The sequence below is a fragment of the Paralichthys olivaceus genome, chromosome 24 (assembly GCF_024713975.1).
Source record: "Paralichthys olivaceus isolate ysfri-2021 chromosome 24, ASM2471397v2, whole genome shotgun sequence".
In the NCBI taxonomy this organism is placed as follows: domain Eukaryota; kingdom Metazoa; phylum Chordata; class Actinopteri; order Pleuronectiformes; family Paralichthyidae; genus Paralichthys; species Paralichthys olivaceus.
The window spans coordinates 7,015,988-7,031,758 of record NC_091116.1 but is presented as its reverse complement, the minus strand read 5'-3'; the positions used below and the strand labels follow the sequence as shown (position 1 = coordinate 7,031,758).

The window sequence follows — 15,771 nt, the reverse complement described above, 5'->3', positions numbered from 1 at the left end:
ACTGAACATGGTCAGAACTGCCTCACATTTCTGTGTCCTTGTAGGCACCGTGTTTGCATTGGGTAATCAAATTTGGCCGCATACTTTTGGTCTGACGCAAGGGGATGACCAGTGGGATTTACTGGTCCTCCGTTCTCCCGTATTTACCTTGGAAAACTTTTGTTATCTGTGGTTTGAAAGGGAGGGACTGCAGCTTCCAGCAGGAGGTAGGCTAATACCACATACACCTCTCCGCTGTGGCCTCTGGCACACATACATGCATGCACCAGTGCCAGTCCTGAAACTCATTCAAACGGGACAAAGTGTGATCGTGGTGAGCTGGGCGCCTGTTCTTTCAATAGGGAAAGAAAAGCTGCTGCTGCAAAGAAAAAAAAAGATTTTACCCATTTCATGACTTTATCTCATAGAAAAGAAAAGTACGGAGGAAAAAAAAGAGGGATTTGATTTCTTCTGGAGTCCTTTGTGCCACAAATATGTGCCTATTCTTGGTCATGGAAAGCATTTGGGATGAAAGTGTCCACTAAATGCTGGAAGAGCGTGTTTTGTCAGCAGTAAATCACAGAAGACCTGAGGCGGTAAGGTACACATCTCCTTGAAGAGCGATGTTGAGGTCTGAGAGCCGACACTGGACCCAGGAGGAGTCCAGAATACCTTGGGCCAGACCATAATTCCACCTATTTTCATAGCAGCTCTGATGCTGTTTATTTTGAAAACATTCCTGCTTTTATGGCCGGTCACTGCAGTCGCGAACGCTTTAAAGTTCCGCCTTTGTGCGTTTGGCCTCATTTATCCTGAATCTGTCACGTTTGAGTAAAGAATTTAACAGTTTGAGAACCTCCAAAATAAAGAAAGGTTTTATTAAAACAGATTTTCGAAGAGCTTGTGCCAATTCTGACATTTTTAGATTGAAGGAGATGATTGTGTCAGTGTTCCATCCTTTTATTTTACAGCCAAAGAATAAGCAAAGTGTTTGCATCTGAATTTTTTTGTTTGGCAGGGATCAGAAACGCTGCACTTACTCCTGGATAGAATAGGTGACAAATTAATAAAACAAAACCCTGACAAAGAAAACAAGAATCTTCTTCTTTTCTTTTTTAAACCAAAGGCCAGATTTTGCAACAATGTCATTAAATGAGAAAGACTGTGTTTTCAAATAACGCCTCTCGAGGAGGGAACAAATATGTTTCCACAATCCGATGAACACGAGGGAAAAAAAATTTCTACAGCCTGCGATTGCTACAACGTGAAGTCAGAAATCCTGACGCCCTGCAGGGAGGTTTCAAAAGGGGTAAAGGAGAGAATGCAGGTGATTTATTTGAAAGTGTCTGTCAGTGATAATGATGTCATACTTTCCAGCACATCGTGTCCAGCCTCACTGTGGGATGAAGGAATGTCAAGGACAATGCCAGACACAAGACTCTGATTGTGCCCTGGAATCAGACGGCGCTCAGTGATAAACTTTTTGTTCTGTTTCTTAAACGCAGCAGATACGTCTCAGAAAATCATTAAGCTCATGAGACATTAAAGACGTCTTAACAGGGTGTGTTTGTGTTTCAGGGCAACATTTTTGGGCTTGTTCTTCAATTCCTCAAACTCCTGCAGCCACAGGATCAGCTACATTGACTCACACTTCCAAGACCTGTGTCTGATAGAGGAGTGACGAGCAAATCAGTCCGAGTAGGAAGGAGGGAGGGTGCGAACTTATCTCAGGCCTCAGTTATGTGCTGAGGTATCACTGTAGACACTTAGGCACCGAGGAAGAGAGAAAAAAAAAAACACAGGCTGGGAAACATAGCACCCGCAAGATTGGGAAAGAGACTCCCAAATGCTCTAATGAACTTGACTTGCTCTCTGAAATATGTCAGACACTTTATCACACAAGAAGCATATTATCTGGGAATTGCAACATAGTTGAATTACAGACATTATGGCACCGCAGGTCTTTATCAAATAAACAATTACCGTATGCAACGACAGCTTGTTTATCCTTTATCTTGATTTATTTACCAAACTGTCTTCTGCTTCTCTCCCTCCCCCTTAAGGAACCAACATGAAGTGTTATTTAGGAGAAGCAAATGTTGATACCCACTATAGTTTTTTTCATCCCTAATAAATGTGCAATTTTCCCCCATATTAAAATTTAAGACTGCTGAATGTTCCCCCGTTTTTCGGCACTGTGCACAGCTAGTTCATTAGCAGAAATGAATAGCGAGAGCCTTGCTCATTTAAATGGGCTGTCTTACATGACTTCTCGCCATACTCTGTTCCTGTCACATGCTTCCAAGAATCATTGACTCTTATTATACATGTAAATGGCTATCATAAAAATAAAAATTTCATTTAAGATTGTTAATGACTTTTTGCAGCAGTCTGGCTTCCTTTAATGATTATACCCTGCCCCCTAATTAAAAGTATTTATCTTTCAAGCATCCGTGACTGGGGCCCCTGCAATCAGAGCTCTGAGGCACAAGACGATAAGTCAGTCAAGTTTGTGGAGGTATCACCTGCCTGGGATTAAGCAGCTTGTGAGGGAGGAGGTATCACATGGCGTCAGTCATTGTTGGGGGGGTTATTGAATTACGATAAACACTGATACAATTTGCCTGAATGTTACTTCACATCTCACATTTCCTGCAGAGTGAATCACGTCTCTTGTTGCTTTTGATTTTCTGCATCTCACAGGCTTCTTTTCCTTCATGAGGTTACACATTACTGTAAATATTCTTTTGTTGTGAATCTCAGAGCGGGACTTTTCTCCAAGCAGTGAACCAAATGGTCTCTGTTGCCCACAGAAAAAAAACCTGTCATGTCTGTCTGTCTGCTGCAGGAGCGTCATTGGGGCTTCCACTGTCAGACCTGGCTCAAGCAGTGTTTGCAAAACGCTTCGTGGGGTTTGTTTGAGTCGACTCGAGCACCAGATGGGTGGGGGTTTACGCCATAAGACGACACCACGAGTGGCAGGATGTGCACACAGTCGCAAAAAAGTATCTGAAAGTCAGCTTAGTGGTTGTTTTTGTGAGTGACAGCTCACCTGAAGGGTTTTTAGGTTTTGAACCAGTTATAAGAAATAAGAACAGCTGACAAAATGTGATTTAAATAAGAAATCGTCTTTCTATCTAATTCAAGACACTTACCAGTACCATCAACTGAGGCACTCAACATGTCGTTGTCTGGCCAGATGTGCTCCACGCCGCTGTCGCGCATTTCGTCATCCTCCTCCTCCTTGGTCAGCAGGCCGTGGCTCTCGGCGCGCGGCGAGGCGTCCGGGTTGGTGAGGCTGGCTGGGCTGCCCGTGCCGTTGATCAGAGGGTCTTCCTCGGAGACGGGCAGCTTGTCCTCCTCCTCTGTCTCCGAGCCGGTCTCTACCACGTTCTCATAGTTGAGAGCTGCAGCACAAAGAGAAAACAAAGGAAGGACAAGTCCGGTCAGTTATGGGGAGTTTGGAAGAGGACAGCAGAGAAACAATGTGGTGTGCATGTTATGAATAAATGGTGGATGTCGTAGAGTCAATTTGCCAACAGAGTGACAGCACGTGTCAGAGACTGATTATTGTAATGCTGCTGATTAAAGAAAGTCAGTGTATAAAGTTAAAACATGCATATGACTTGATTAAATTTCAATCATAAAGGATAAAGGAATCTAAGAATGGAAAGTGACTTGTTTTGGAAATTGAGGTGTATTCCCAGATTAAAAAGGTCACCCCACATCACTGTATCCTCTAAGGCGTCGGCGCTTTTCCTTTTTCTTTTTTTTGTTTGTGGGTTACACCCCAATTACAGCATCCGCGACTGGAATTTGTGACTGAACCACAGCGGTGGGCAGACAGCTGTCGAGGAGATGCGAGTCAAAATAGCCACTAATTTTCAGTCCTTCTCAAATGCCGCGGATACCAACGAGCTGCACCTTTCAGGACGGCTCTGCTCCGGAGCATACCCGTCACGTTTGAAATGCTCCGCATAGCACACACGATATTACAAATGTCGTTGCTATGCATACAAAAGGCTTAACCTATAGTAATTAAGATTATTCACTGCTTGTACCCCCTGGATGTCTTCACATTTGCATTGCCAGTGAACCATGAACATAAATATAAATGTTTATGAACATATGAAAATATAGAAACACGACAGGGCCTTGAGGCCGACTGACTGAACACACCCAGGGAGGTAGGCTGACATACACACCCCCCTCATGCACATACGCACAACTTCAGAACAGCAGGAGCGGGCCTGCCTGGTTCCACAACACTCAGGTCCCAGACATATGCTTGCTTTTCTTAAAATAGACAGCCTGTAAATAAGGGCTGTGAACTCAATCAAAGGTGGCTTGCGTGCAAATTAGTCACCGCCATCGGCAGCCATCGGCCGCAGTGTAAATCGTGGCAGAAAAGGACGTCAGAAGACTTATTGGAGGAGTGCAGATGGAGCACCAGGCGAGCCAAAAGCATGGCATGGGGACACACCTCATTGGCAGCTTGTACAAGAATGTTGTGCGGTAAGAGCCAATCATGGGAGGGCCCAGAGTTTCAGCCACCATAGTGAAGGTGGACGTTTTTTTTAACGTGCTTCAGTTGAATTTATGTTTTCGGAGTCATAAAAAAAGCTGCAGCAAGTCCATAAGTCAGCAGGGTCTTTGGTGGAATTCAACAGATTTATATCTAATAGCTTTGACATGTCACGTCGCCTTTTAATTTTTGCACATAAATAGTGTAAAATATGCTAAACGCCTCACATTGAGACCCTATAGGGTATCAACAAACTTAATTAAGGCAATTTCTGTGTCAAAATTACAGCTGCCCAGGCCCGAAAGCTTCCCTGCCTCTTGAACTTTCCCAGAATCAAGCTCGCCAACAAGATGAGGTTCACGCATGACATTTCTGAAGATGTTATACATATGAAAAGATAATCCTCCCCACATCTCCTCCTAACACGTCTCTATACGACTGACTGGTCTGCACTTGCCTTCAGCGAACAACTGCACAACAGGTGCAAATTAAAATGAAAACAGGGCTTTCAAATGTGGGAGGGGAGGCGAACGGGGGGGAGGTGGGTGGCAGGCAGGCGGGCAAGAGGGGGGTGTGGGGGAGGAGGAGGAGGAGGAGGGTGGGAGTGCGGTGACCTGCCTCGAATACCAATCGACGGAGGAAACAAAACCTTTTCAAGAGGTGTGATCACAAGGGTTTAGGCAAGTTCAGACTCAGTAATGCTCCCTGGAGATGACAAAACCCGAGGCTGGAGACCCAGGAGTGGAGAGAGACATGAGGAAATCCTGGGTGGTCTAATATCTACCTTGGTACCATTGATATTGTGCCTTTTGTTGAGAAGTTGTGTACAACTTTTGAAAGTTAGAAGTCTCTAAAATGAACCTAAAAAGGTTTGAATCTCCCAATCTCAAGATTCTCCTGAAAATAATAAAAAAAATAATTTGGGGGTCTCTCTCCTGAGATGTAGATCTTTTCTCAACAATGTCCCATCAGCTCTGTGTCCCCCAACTTCTAGAGGAGGGGGCAGCGGCACAGGGCTGGTAGAACAAAAGGCCAAGAGGCTTGGGAAGCTATCAACCCGTCACTGTGAACCTGATCTCTGGATGCAGATTCAATGATGGAGGATCAGGGGTCGGCTGAATGAAATTATCTAAGGCTGGACAAGTTTTAAAGGGTCCATTCTTCCCCAATAAAAGGAGCGAGGGCGCTTCTTTTTGTTTACCTCCACCACGGCAACGCACACCGCTCTGACTTCTATACTCCCACGTCGGGAAGCAGGGACTATTGTGCACCTTCTGCCGCAAACTTTCAGGGTATGAGTGAGAATATCTTAAAGAAGTGGAAAAGTGGAGCTTATACTTTTAGAGCTGGTTTTCATCTCCTGCTGTTTTTTTCTGGTCTCTCGTGTCTCAAGTTTCTGAACAAATTAAAGCACGGGGGCGTTGAACTGTCTCCGAGAGCTACAGTCTACGCAATCTTCTGAACGTCAGCTGTCTCCTCCGCATTCAACGTATACCTCCAGGAAGGCGAAATGACAGTGGGGTGCTCGTCAAGTCAAACGCGTAGTATTAACGTCAAGAAAGCCGCCATTGTTTAGGTGCCACCGTTGACAGGAGCCTCTCCCTCTCTGAGCACGAAGCATCTATTGGTATTGTGTCACGCAACAAAGTAATTCTAACCTACCAATATTTCTCAGGCAGTTACCCCCTCCCCCCCACCACCACCACCTCCCCAACCTAGCTCTTAATCGGCCTTTTGTGTTTGCTGAGGAGCGAGAAAGACAAAGGAAAGATGATGTTTACTTCTCAAATGCCTCTCCTCCTCGTACCTTAAGTGTCATCTACGACAAAAGCAATTACGGCTGACACTTTACAAACTGTTGCTACCTGTTTTCTTTCTTCTTTCTCCTCTGTCTTTTTAATCTCTCCCACCGTTTGAGGTAAATAAAGGGAGTCTCTTTGACTTGAGTTTTGCGGATAATTAAAATGACACATGTAACAGCACAATTCTCGTTTAATATTGGGTTTGAAAATATCTGACATAACCCTTTCACAGGCCTGGCATTATACTGTCACTCAGAAAAAGAGGGAGTACAGAGGAGAGAGGAATATTGTATATTGATTAGGATGGCTCCGAGCATTAGCAGTGACAGCCTGAGGGAGAACCAGAGAGCAAGGGAGAAAGTCTTATTAAAATCTCATCATTTCTATGATGAAGATAAATAAAGGAGAAAAAAAACAATGGCCCAAGCAATACTTCAGCTGTGACAGTTGCATTCTGCAGATACTGCGAAGCCAGTGGCATTAATTTAGTGCCGGGAAACAAACTTCAAATCTGAAATGATTGTATTTACAAAGCATCAGGTTTGACAGTGAACGAATGGCTCCATTGATCAAAAATGCCTTTAATGTCGGGAATCATAATCGACTCCTACAAAAAACCCAGATAATGCACTCAGTGTGCGACATTGACGACAGTTGTCGGACCACATGCCGCATTCAAAGATGCCCCAAAGTTACTCGGAGGAATACACAGCCACCAACTTCTGCCTTTGATGGTGACCCCATGAATCCATTCGTCAGAAACCTTTATGAGTGAGTTATAAACGCATGGGATTTCTTTAAAGCTGAGGGAGTGTGCCATTAAACTGTCAGAAACTGAGTTTGTGTTCACACTAGTCTTTGATAGTTGAATTTACATTTAGGTCTTACCATACATTCTTTTGCTCAACATCCAAGCAGACATTTTGTCGTACATGGGGAAAAATCAGTCTCTTTACTTACATTTTTAAAATTACATAAACAAATTAATTTAAATAAAGCAATTTGCAAGTGTGCTCAGTTGTAAACTATCAGCAAACTTGAAAGCCTTCAATACCAAGATACATGGTAATTTAACATCATTAAACTTAATTTTAGCAGCTAGAAATGGAGGCAAGGCCGAGAATACGAGTATTTTGCATCTAGATGAGCAAGTAAGATGAGTCACTTTTCTAAATTTTAGAGAAAATCCTCAACTTTTCTGGATTCCAGCCTGAAAATCTTCCCTTCATTCAGCAGCGAAAGCCAAGTGCAGAGGTGCTACACCTGCGCTCTCCTGAGCAGAGCCATTTCACAATGCCGACAGGTATAATCACATTTATTTAACGATCCCCAAGTAGTCATCCAGTGCCCAGAGGACGCAGCACTAAAACCTTTTCCTGCTCGGGTCTCAGAGCCAGAGAGAAACAGAGCTCTTTGTGTTCGACAGGCCAATGGTAGAGGTGATGGCTGCGGGGAGAATGACTAACACCCACGTTTGTGCTCTCACGCTAACCCCGGCTGACTTTTTAGTCGAGTGTCGAGGCTTAGCTCCAGGTGACACGCTCGGCCTCCTACGCCGATAATGAGCCAGGACATTCTCCCTATTGGACGATAACTGCTTGCGCTCGCTCCCTGTCTCATGAATGTGAGCCAAGCGGATCACCTGGATGGCTGCGAGGGAGACGGGGAAGCAAGAGCTCTAGTCAGTGCGTGCATGTGTGTATGTGTGTGTGGGAGGGCATTAAGGTGGAAGCGAGGTCGCTGCCTTATGGCTATGGCCAGTGGTAGTGGATTCTCATGATGACCTTTTGTCTGCCATTGTTCCTGTCTGCAACAGTTTAAGCACTTCCCCGGGTATGAACTCCTGTCTGATGGAAACTTCACACCTACAGCAAGTGCGCTTACCTCATTATTAAATAAGCGTTTACATATCTTTAAATGCCATTTTCTTATACTGTAGTTATATTTAAAAAAATTCCTGATTTGGTACATATTGTCTATTTAAAACATGACATGCTCATTCAAACATAAACAACTGTTTTAAAGATTTTTTTATATATTAAAATAACATTTTAATTTAAATGTAAAACAATTCAATCAAAGCTGAAATATTTTTTTCTGAAACTGAATTATTGACCAAAAGTCACTAATTGAATATAGAAAATATCTCTTTTCAAAATAAAGCATCTCATGAAACAGATTTTCCTTCAAACACCATTGCTGTTTCTAAGTGAACTCAAACACAAGTCACGCCAGACAAAAGAATCAGAGACGTGTTTGGATATTTCTGCGCTATCTTGTCTCGGTATAATGGTGCGATCGAGCACAAGGGGCAAATCAGGGCCAAGTCGGTGAAAGGACGGTGGCAGAGGGCAAACAAAAGCCCTGAAAAGAGACAGAGAGAAAGAGCGAGAGAGAGAGTGAGGGGTGAGGGCCAGGGAGTGGAGGAGAGGGGGGCGACTTGGGAGAGACGATGAATGGTGAAAACTCAGTGAAGTGTAAACGCAACCTGGGAGAGTGTGCGTGTGTGTTTGTCTGGGCAGAGAGTGTGTGTGTGTGTGTCTACAGAGAGGTGGAGGGGTGTCGCTGAAAAGTGAAATGAGTGTGTTTGACTGATATGAGTTGTTAAAGACAACCACATTTTATGGAGAAGATTTTAGTCTAGTTTAAAATTAAACTACATTTAAATTAACTTTACAATTTATAATTTTCCTCTTAGTGTCACCTATAACAAAAACTTTTTAATGGTGAGATAATAGTGGGATCAAATTTAGTTTTTGGGTCTTAAAGAGAGAAAAATGTTAATGATTAATGATATTGACTATTTCAGGCTGCAAAGGTGGATCATCACCCCTGAATAACAAATCATGTTCCACTGTTTGAATATTTAAAAGTCATCATGCTTATGAATGTCTGAAATCATTGAAGGCAAAAACAACATTAGATTGAGAAATTTGTTTCTGAGCTTTTAGTTTGATGGGGAAACTTCCACTACGTTGCCATGCATCCATCAAACCGCTACTAGGCTTTGTCCGCGAGGAGACCCTCGCAGCAGCGCCGACTCTAATTCAATTAAAGTCCCATTTATTTGCCAAGGAGGCCCGAGCAACAGGCTGAGGAGGGAGAGGGAGGCAGAGAAAGCTACAAGGTTTGCTCAACAGCACAGAGGTCCCACCTTTGCCGGGTCCTGCATGGATTCACCATCTGTGCTGCCCCCCCTCCTCCCCCTCCTCCCCCAGTTCACACATGTTCCTGCCTCCAACAAATGTTCGGAGTAACCCCCCCATCCCTCCCCCTCCTCCTCCTCCTCCTGGTCACACAAGCCAAAGAAGAAGAATAAAAAAGACACACAAAAGCTTCCCCTGGCTGCCCTCAGGACTCCCAGGCCAGGAGAGGAGTGGGAGGGAGAATTCAGAGAAGAACAGAAGAGGGGAAAGGTTGGTAGGGAAGGGGAGAAAGGGGGGGATGAAAATGTATGCGTATGTGTTAGGGGGTGGGGTGCACGGAGGGGAGATGTATATATTTTTTTTATTCTAGCTCAGGTGAGCTTCCCCTCGCTTCCTGATGTTACCCAGACACACGTCAGGCATCGAGAAGAGGGGGGAAAAACGGTTAAAATTAGAAAATTTAATTTATTTGATAATTTCCCAGAATAATTAGAGTTAATATGGGTTAATTAATATGCAAATCTCTCAGCAGATGTTCGGCAGTGAGGCTGCGCGTGACTGAGGAAAAACAGCCCCCTTCTACTTTCTCCTGCCTGGTTTTGGCTGTCAGTTATTGGGCCATAATTACTGTAACTAACCAAATACACACACACACACGCTGAGGAAAAAAAAAAAAAGAAAACGTTTGCTGGGTGAACTGCTTCCAGTTTTGGAGTCTTCGCAGGCAAAGCGATGCTTCTCACACACATAAAGGGAGACCATCGCTAATTTCCCCTCCACTATAAAAGGCCCTTTTTATGCTGCGAGCTGAATGAATGAAGCGAGTACTTAAAAGTATTTCAAATTTGCAGGGCTTTGTGTGTGTGTCGATGTATGAACGTAAATTGTAAAGAAGAAGAACAGGCAGCAGCAGAGGCAGCGACGACTGCGACAAGAGCACCTGCACGTAAATATTGAGGAGAAAACACTGCTAATAAAGCAGATGTGTGGAATCTGTCTTTGCACAATAACGGGACGGATATGTGTTTACGTGCATGTTCTCAGCTGAATATTAATGCCATAAACATGCATACATTAATATGAAAAGGAGTAAGCAGCAACACTTGAAGCAAAAATAAAATATTCCCCGGATACAATGTGGGGGCTTTTGTAAAAAAGAAAGAAAAATAGCAGAAATGTTCAAATATATCAGATTTTTGTTGCTGTTGAAGTTTTTGGCCATTTTAATTTGGATTTTTAGGCTTGACTTTTGTTTTTAAAAGTTCATGAATTTATTCCACCAAGTACAATTTGTACATTTATATTTTATCATTTAAATACAAATCAGTTTGGTGTATTTACTAGCTTCAAACAATCTACAGCTTCTCGAATGAAGTAAGTGGCTGCATCATTGTAAATTGACTATATCTGACTTTTGAAATGTAATCTAAAGATGTCACACTCAGATATGGCAGCAGTTTCCCTATTTTACATTTTATAGACTAAATAATTGCTCAATTAATCTAAAAAAAATAATCAAGAGATTGATAGATAACGAAAGCAATCATCTGTCGCAGCTCTAGAATGAAATATTTCTCTTGTTTGTATTCTTGTGGGAGGAAGGAAGAGTTACCTTTAATAGAAAGATTTAATTCATGAATTCTTCCCTGGGGAAGGAGAAAAATATAAGAGCGTATCTCAGAGTGCTTGCCAGGGCTCTCCTGTGGTCAGCTCTCTCCAATAATAATGTGTTTCTGATAGCAGCGGGTGTGTGGCAGTGAGTGTGTGTGTATGCGTGCGTGCCAAAAGCCGAGACTGTTATCTAAATCGTTCCTTTTTCTCTACGCTCTAGAGTCTCTCTCTCCCTCTTTCTCCCGCTTCGTTTTCACCCCTCCTCCTCCTCCTCCTCTCGCCCAGTCTCAAAGGGACACCGTGGCTCAATGCCACAAGTCCACGCCCTGGCCTACACACACACACACACACAAAACACACACACACAGACACACACACACGCACCTATGTGTAGGACGTGGCAGCAACATGCATTCATAAAAATAAACACACACACACGACAAAACGGCATGCAAAACATTTTTATAAATAGAAGCACACTCGTGTAAAAACACACACACATACATAGAGAGAGAGAGACACACACACGAAGAAGTGCACAGCATGTTAACACACACTCAGGTGGTGGAATCTGCTGACATGGCCTCGTATCAGGTTAGATTTTGGCGTGGAGTGGGGAGGGGGCGCCAAATTGATGGTCAGAGCCTTCTGTTATCAGGTCTGTGTATTTATCAGGGAACCTGGCTTCGTGTGTGTGTGTCCATTTGTCTGTGTGCATGTGAAGGCACCACGTGAGTCAGGGTGGCCTTGCAGTACTTTGTGCGCAGCGCCACCATGATAACACATCTGCTTTAGGTTCATCTGTTTATGAATCACTCTTATCTGCCCGGGAAGTGCTACACCGCTCCTGTGTGTGCGTGTGTGTTTATGTGTGTAAGTGAGAGTGCGTGGGAGTGTAAATCTGTGTGTGTTTCTCTGTAGGCTTGTGTTATTGTGAGCATTTACGAAGAGGGAAGTGATGAAGGGGAAGAGCTACTTTGAGCATGGATGAAGACAGACACAAATCACAGGATATAACTGAATCTATAGTTGCAATTCTACAAGTTACACAATACAGGCCACTGGTTCATTGAAGTGTGAGGTACCTGAGCTTGGAATAGCTTTTCACCCGAGCAAAAATCTGAGCTGAAGGTTTTTGAACATGTGGGGCTACAACAGATGACTTCAAAGACATGCATATCTCTTCAGTACGATCAATGATTAGTATCAGTTAAGAGGGAAACTTTTGGATAATTTTTCATTTGATTTTTGCACTCAATCTACATTAAAACTACAAAAACCTAATCTGATCAGACAGTAAGGCTTTAAAACTTGTCCACAAGCTTTACTGAGCCTTAATTAGAAGATCCAGCGCCCGGTATTGAACCTCAAAACTTTTTATGCACTTGAAAGCATAATGAGTAGTGAAAAATGGAGAGAACAGAAAACTGGCTTTGGATATTTGGTCAGATTATCAGATATTTCCTGCACTGAAGCATCCTCCAGTGTCTTTGGAGCACACATGACGGATTGGAAAATACTCTGAAACAACCTGAGGAAGTACAAAAGCAGGAGCAGTCACAACCTGACAGGACAGGTGCTGCGTCACCTTCCCTCACACCTAAGAGGAAACTCTCTTCCTTGCAGCACAGAGAAGCGAAATCCAGCAATTCTTCATCCCTGACGGCTCCCACGTGCCTCGTTTCAATAAAAAAGAATCTATAAAAATAAATTACTTGCACTAAGTATATGCAAATTCAAATGTAAGCAATCATTGCAAAATTAATTTTGCCAGAACTGATTAAAAGCTTTAATAAATCTATATACAGTATTGCGCCAATCTGATATTGTAAATTTATTACGCTCCCTGTAAGATTAATTAGAAGGCTACGGTAACATATTGCACTGCCAGACCAGATTACTGTACTTTTTTTGTTAATAACAGTTAAGCAGAACCTGAGCTGTAATTACCGGCGAACAGAGGCTTTTGATGCTGATTTCTTTCACCAGGAGAGAGAAAGAGATCCAGCCGCTAACAAGAAACAAATGAAGGCTTCTTTTCTCAAATGCTAAGCATCTATTTTGGAAATAAAAAAGAAAGAAATGTAATCACCGCTCGCTTTTCATCTTTTAATGTTGCAAAAAAAATCCAGGGAATCCAGGCTGCAGGATTTGAACTTGGAAACTGAGGACACAAATTAAAATGTGTCCTCGTTTGGTCTGTGGATTGAGCAAGGCACCAGCACTGTCTGGGTGAGAGGTTCAATCCCCACTAGGGACATCGAGGGGAAACTATAATGCTCTCATTTCTCAAAAAGTCTTCTTTTCCCACCTTTCACCTTGATTTGTCACCACTGCAGCTGTTACAAAGACATCACTGAGGTTACAGGAGTTTATCCTTGCTCTTTCACCTTTTTCCACAGACGTCAAAACTACTGAGCACGAAAAAAACAACCAGTTTGATCTGGTCCTGTTTTGCATTCTTGTCCTGCAGTGACAAGGCCATGGCCACGTTTATCTCATCAAAATAGCACCTGAGAGCTTAAACAGCCGCTTCTCACTGTGTGTCCTCAAATGCAACATCAGAGAGTTTGTACATTTTACAATGAAATGTATGGCTGTTGTTCGGATGTCAGGATGACTACCACTTTCTTTTTAACAGTCTGACTTCAAAATGAAATCAGTGGTAAAACATCATGAACTGAGGCTAACAATGAAAAGAAAAAAACAGGGGGGAGTGAGACCTCTTGCTGTCATAAAACTCTGCCAGTCACCAGCTGTTTAAAGGTCGATCAGTGTGTGTGTGTGTGTTCGTGTGTTCTGGGGGAACAGAAGGGGGAGTCGAGCGGGGACCTCAGATGGACTAAAGAGATCAGACAGGATGAACCAGGGGGTGGGGGTCCAGGTGAGGGGCCACAGGAGGGCCAGGGGGGGAGAGGGGGGATGAGGAGGAGGATTGAGTCCTCTTCTTCCTCTCTGGTCCGAGCCAATCTGGGGGCCCGGGGTCTCATTCACATGGTAATGAGAGTGTAAAATCACATCTGTTACCCCCACAACACACACACACACACACACACACACCGTCACACAGAGCAGATCTTTGTCACCTGAATATCCCCAGGTATCAAACAAGCAGCAGGAAATGGGACTGTGTTTGTGTGTGTGTACTTTGTCCTCAGTACACACACACACACACACACACACACAGTGGAGAGGTGGCCTGGGCCCTTGCAGAGAGGGAGAGCCCTCTGGAGAAAGGCGATCCTCTCTGACACTATAACCAACTTCCCAATTAGCTACCAGCCTGTGTGTGCGTGTGTGTGTGTGTGTGTGCGTGTGTGTGTGTGCGTGTGTGTGTGCGTGTGTTTGAGTGTTTGTGTGTGTGGGTAACAACAGGGGGAGGCAGGTGGAGTATGGATAGACAGGGGGCTTCGCTGCTTGTCATGGCAACAACCTCCGTGTCCAGAAACAATCTCCTGGATTTTTTCACATAGTACATGATCTTTCAGCTCCCAGTGCCTGCCAGCCTTGGCTCAAGGGCACTTTGGTAGGACTTGGGCTACTGGATGAGCAAAACTTTAATGCCTCAAAGGGTGAAAAAGGACGTAAACTGACTTTTATATTTGTTGCTATGCTATAAGAAAAATGTGTATTTTAAGCATGTAAATGCTTTTACGAATCAATTTGAGTTCATATTCATGGCCTCAGTGTGATAGGGATGGGAGAATTTGCACACCTTCTTATGTACCGCTATGTGTGTGTGTGTTAGACAGCGCTAGCGGCAAGGTACGCCAGGTGTAAGACAGCAGCGAGATGACACAACTTAACCTCTCTCTCAATCCCGGTAAACGGCACAAACAGGCAGCGCTGCCGTCGGAGGCCCCTGAGCCCATGACTTATACATGACGTGGGTGGGAGTAAACAGGAGCAGAGTGAGGCATTTTGTTTCTGTATTTTTTTCCCTTTTGCCTTTTGCATTTCTTTTTTTTTTTATTTCATGTCGTACCTGTCTTTCTTACCTAGCCGCAGGAGGGCGAAAACTACACTTTTAATTACATGGTGGGAGTTGAGGGTGGAAGCGGGAGGGGGGGAGCAGTGGGAGATGTGGATACCTAGGGCTCTTTCACATACTGTACTACACCTTAATAAGAAAGCAAAGACCTTAACTGGGAAGTTCAAAACAGCAGCCACCTCCATGTTTAAAGGTATGACCTTTAATAGACCTATTTATTGTATTAGTTCAGTCTTTAACGACAGATTTGTCTCAGTTTCTGCCACTGGAATCATCTCTCAATTGAGATTCCTATCGATAAAACAAGTGCTAGTAACAGATAATTGGCTTAATATCAAGGTATAAAAGTAGTTGAAATATTATTGTTTAACTCTCACATCTGACCTTTAAATGTCTTGTGCTCATTTATTTAGACGTGGTGTATTATGGACTAATCTCAAACCCGAGTGCAAGTGTGACAAGATAATTGAACCCACCTAACGTGGATACAAATAAAAATCAAGGTTATGTCTGGACTTAAAATTCAAATGTCTTACTAACAGCTAAGATGGCACAGACTCAGTCATATCTACAGCTTACATAATTGAGCAGCTCCATTGGCTTGACGTGAACAGTTGCAACAAGCACACACACACGTTCACACACACTGTAGTCTCCATACACTGCAAGTAAAAAGGAAATTTTGATCTAAGGCTCCCCCCCCACCTACCCCTGGGT

The 15,771-nt window shown here is 43.5% G+C and overlaps 1 protein-coding gene across 4 annotated transcripts in view; it reads right to left on the bottom strand.

Annotated features, from left to right (window-relative positions):
* Window positions 1–15,771, bottom strand: part of zeb2b (zinc finger E-box binding homeobox 2b) — an 84,151-nt gene that overhangs the window by 16,732 nt on the left and 51,648 nt on the right. For 2 of the 4 annotated variants that reach the window (XM_020102296.2, XM_020102298.2), the window contains exon 3: window positions 3,135–3,386. In XM_020102296.2, coding sequence (XP_019957855.2) covers window positions 3,135–3,386 — 252 coding nt within the window. Of the gene's footprint in view, window positions 1–3,134; window positions 3,391–15,771 lie in introns of all 4 variants that reach the window. The other 2 variants (XM_069521121.1, XM_069521122.1) reach the window with 1 other exon arrangement.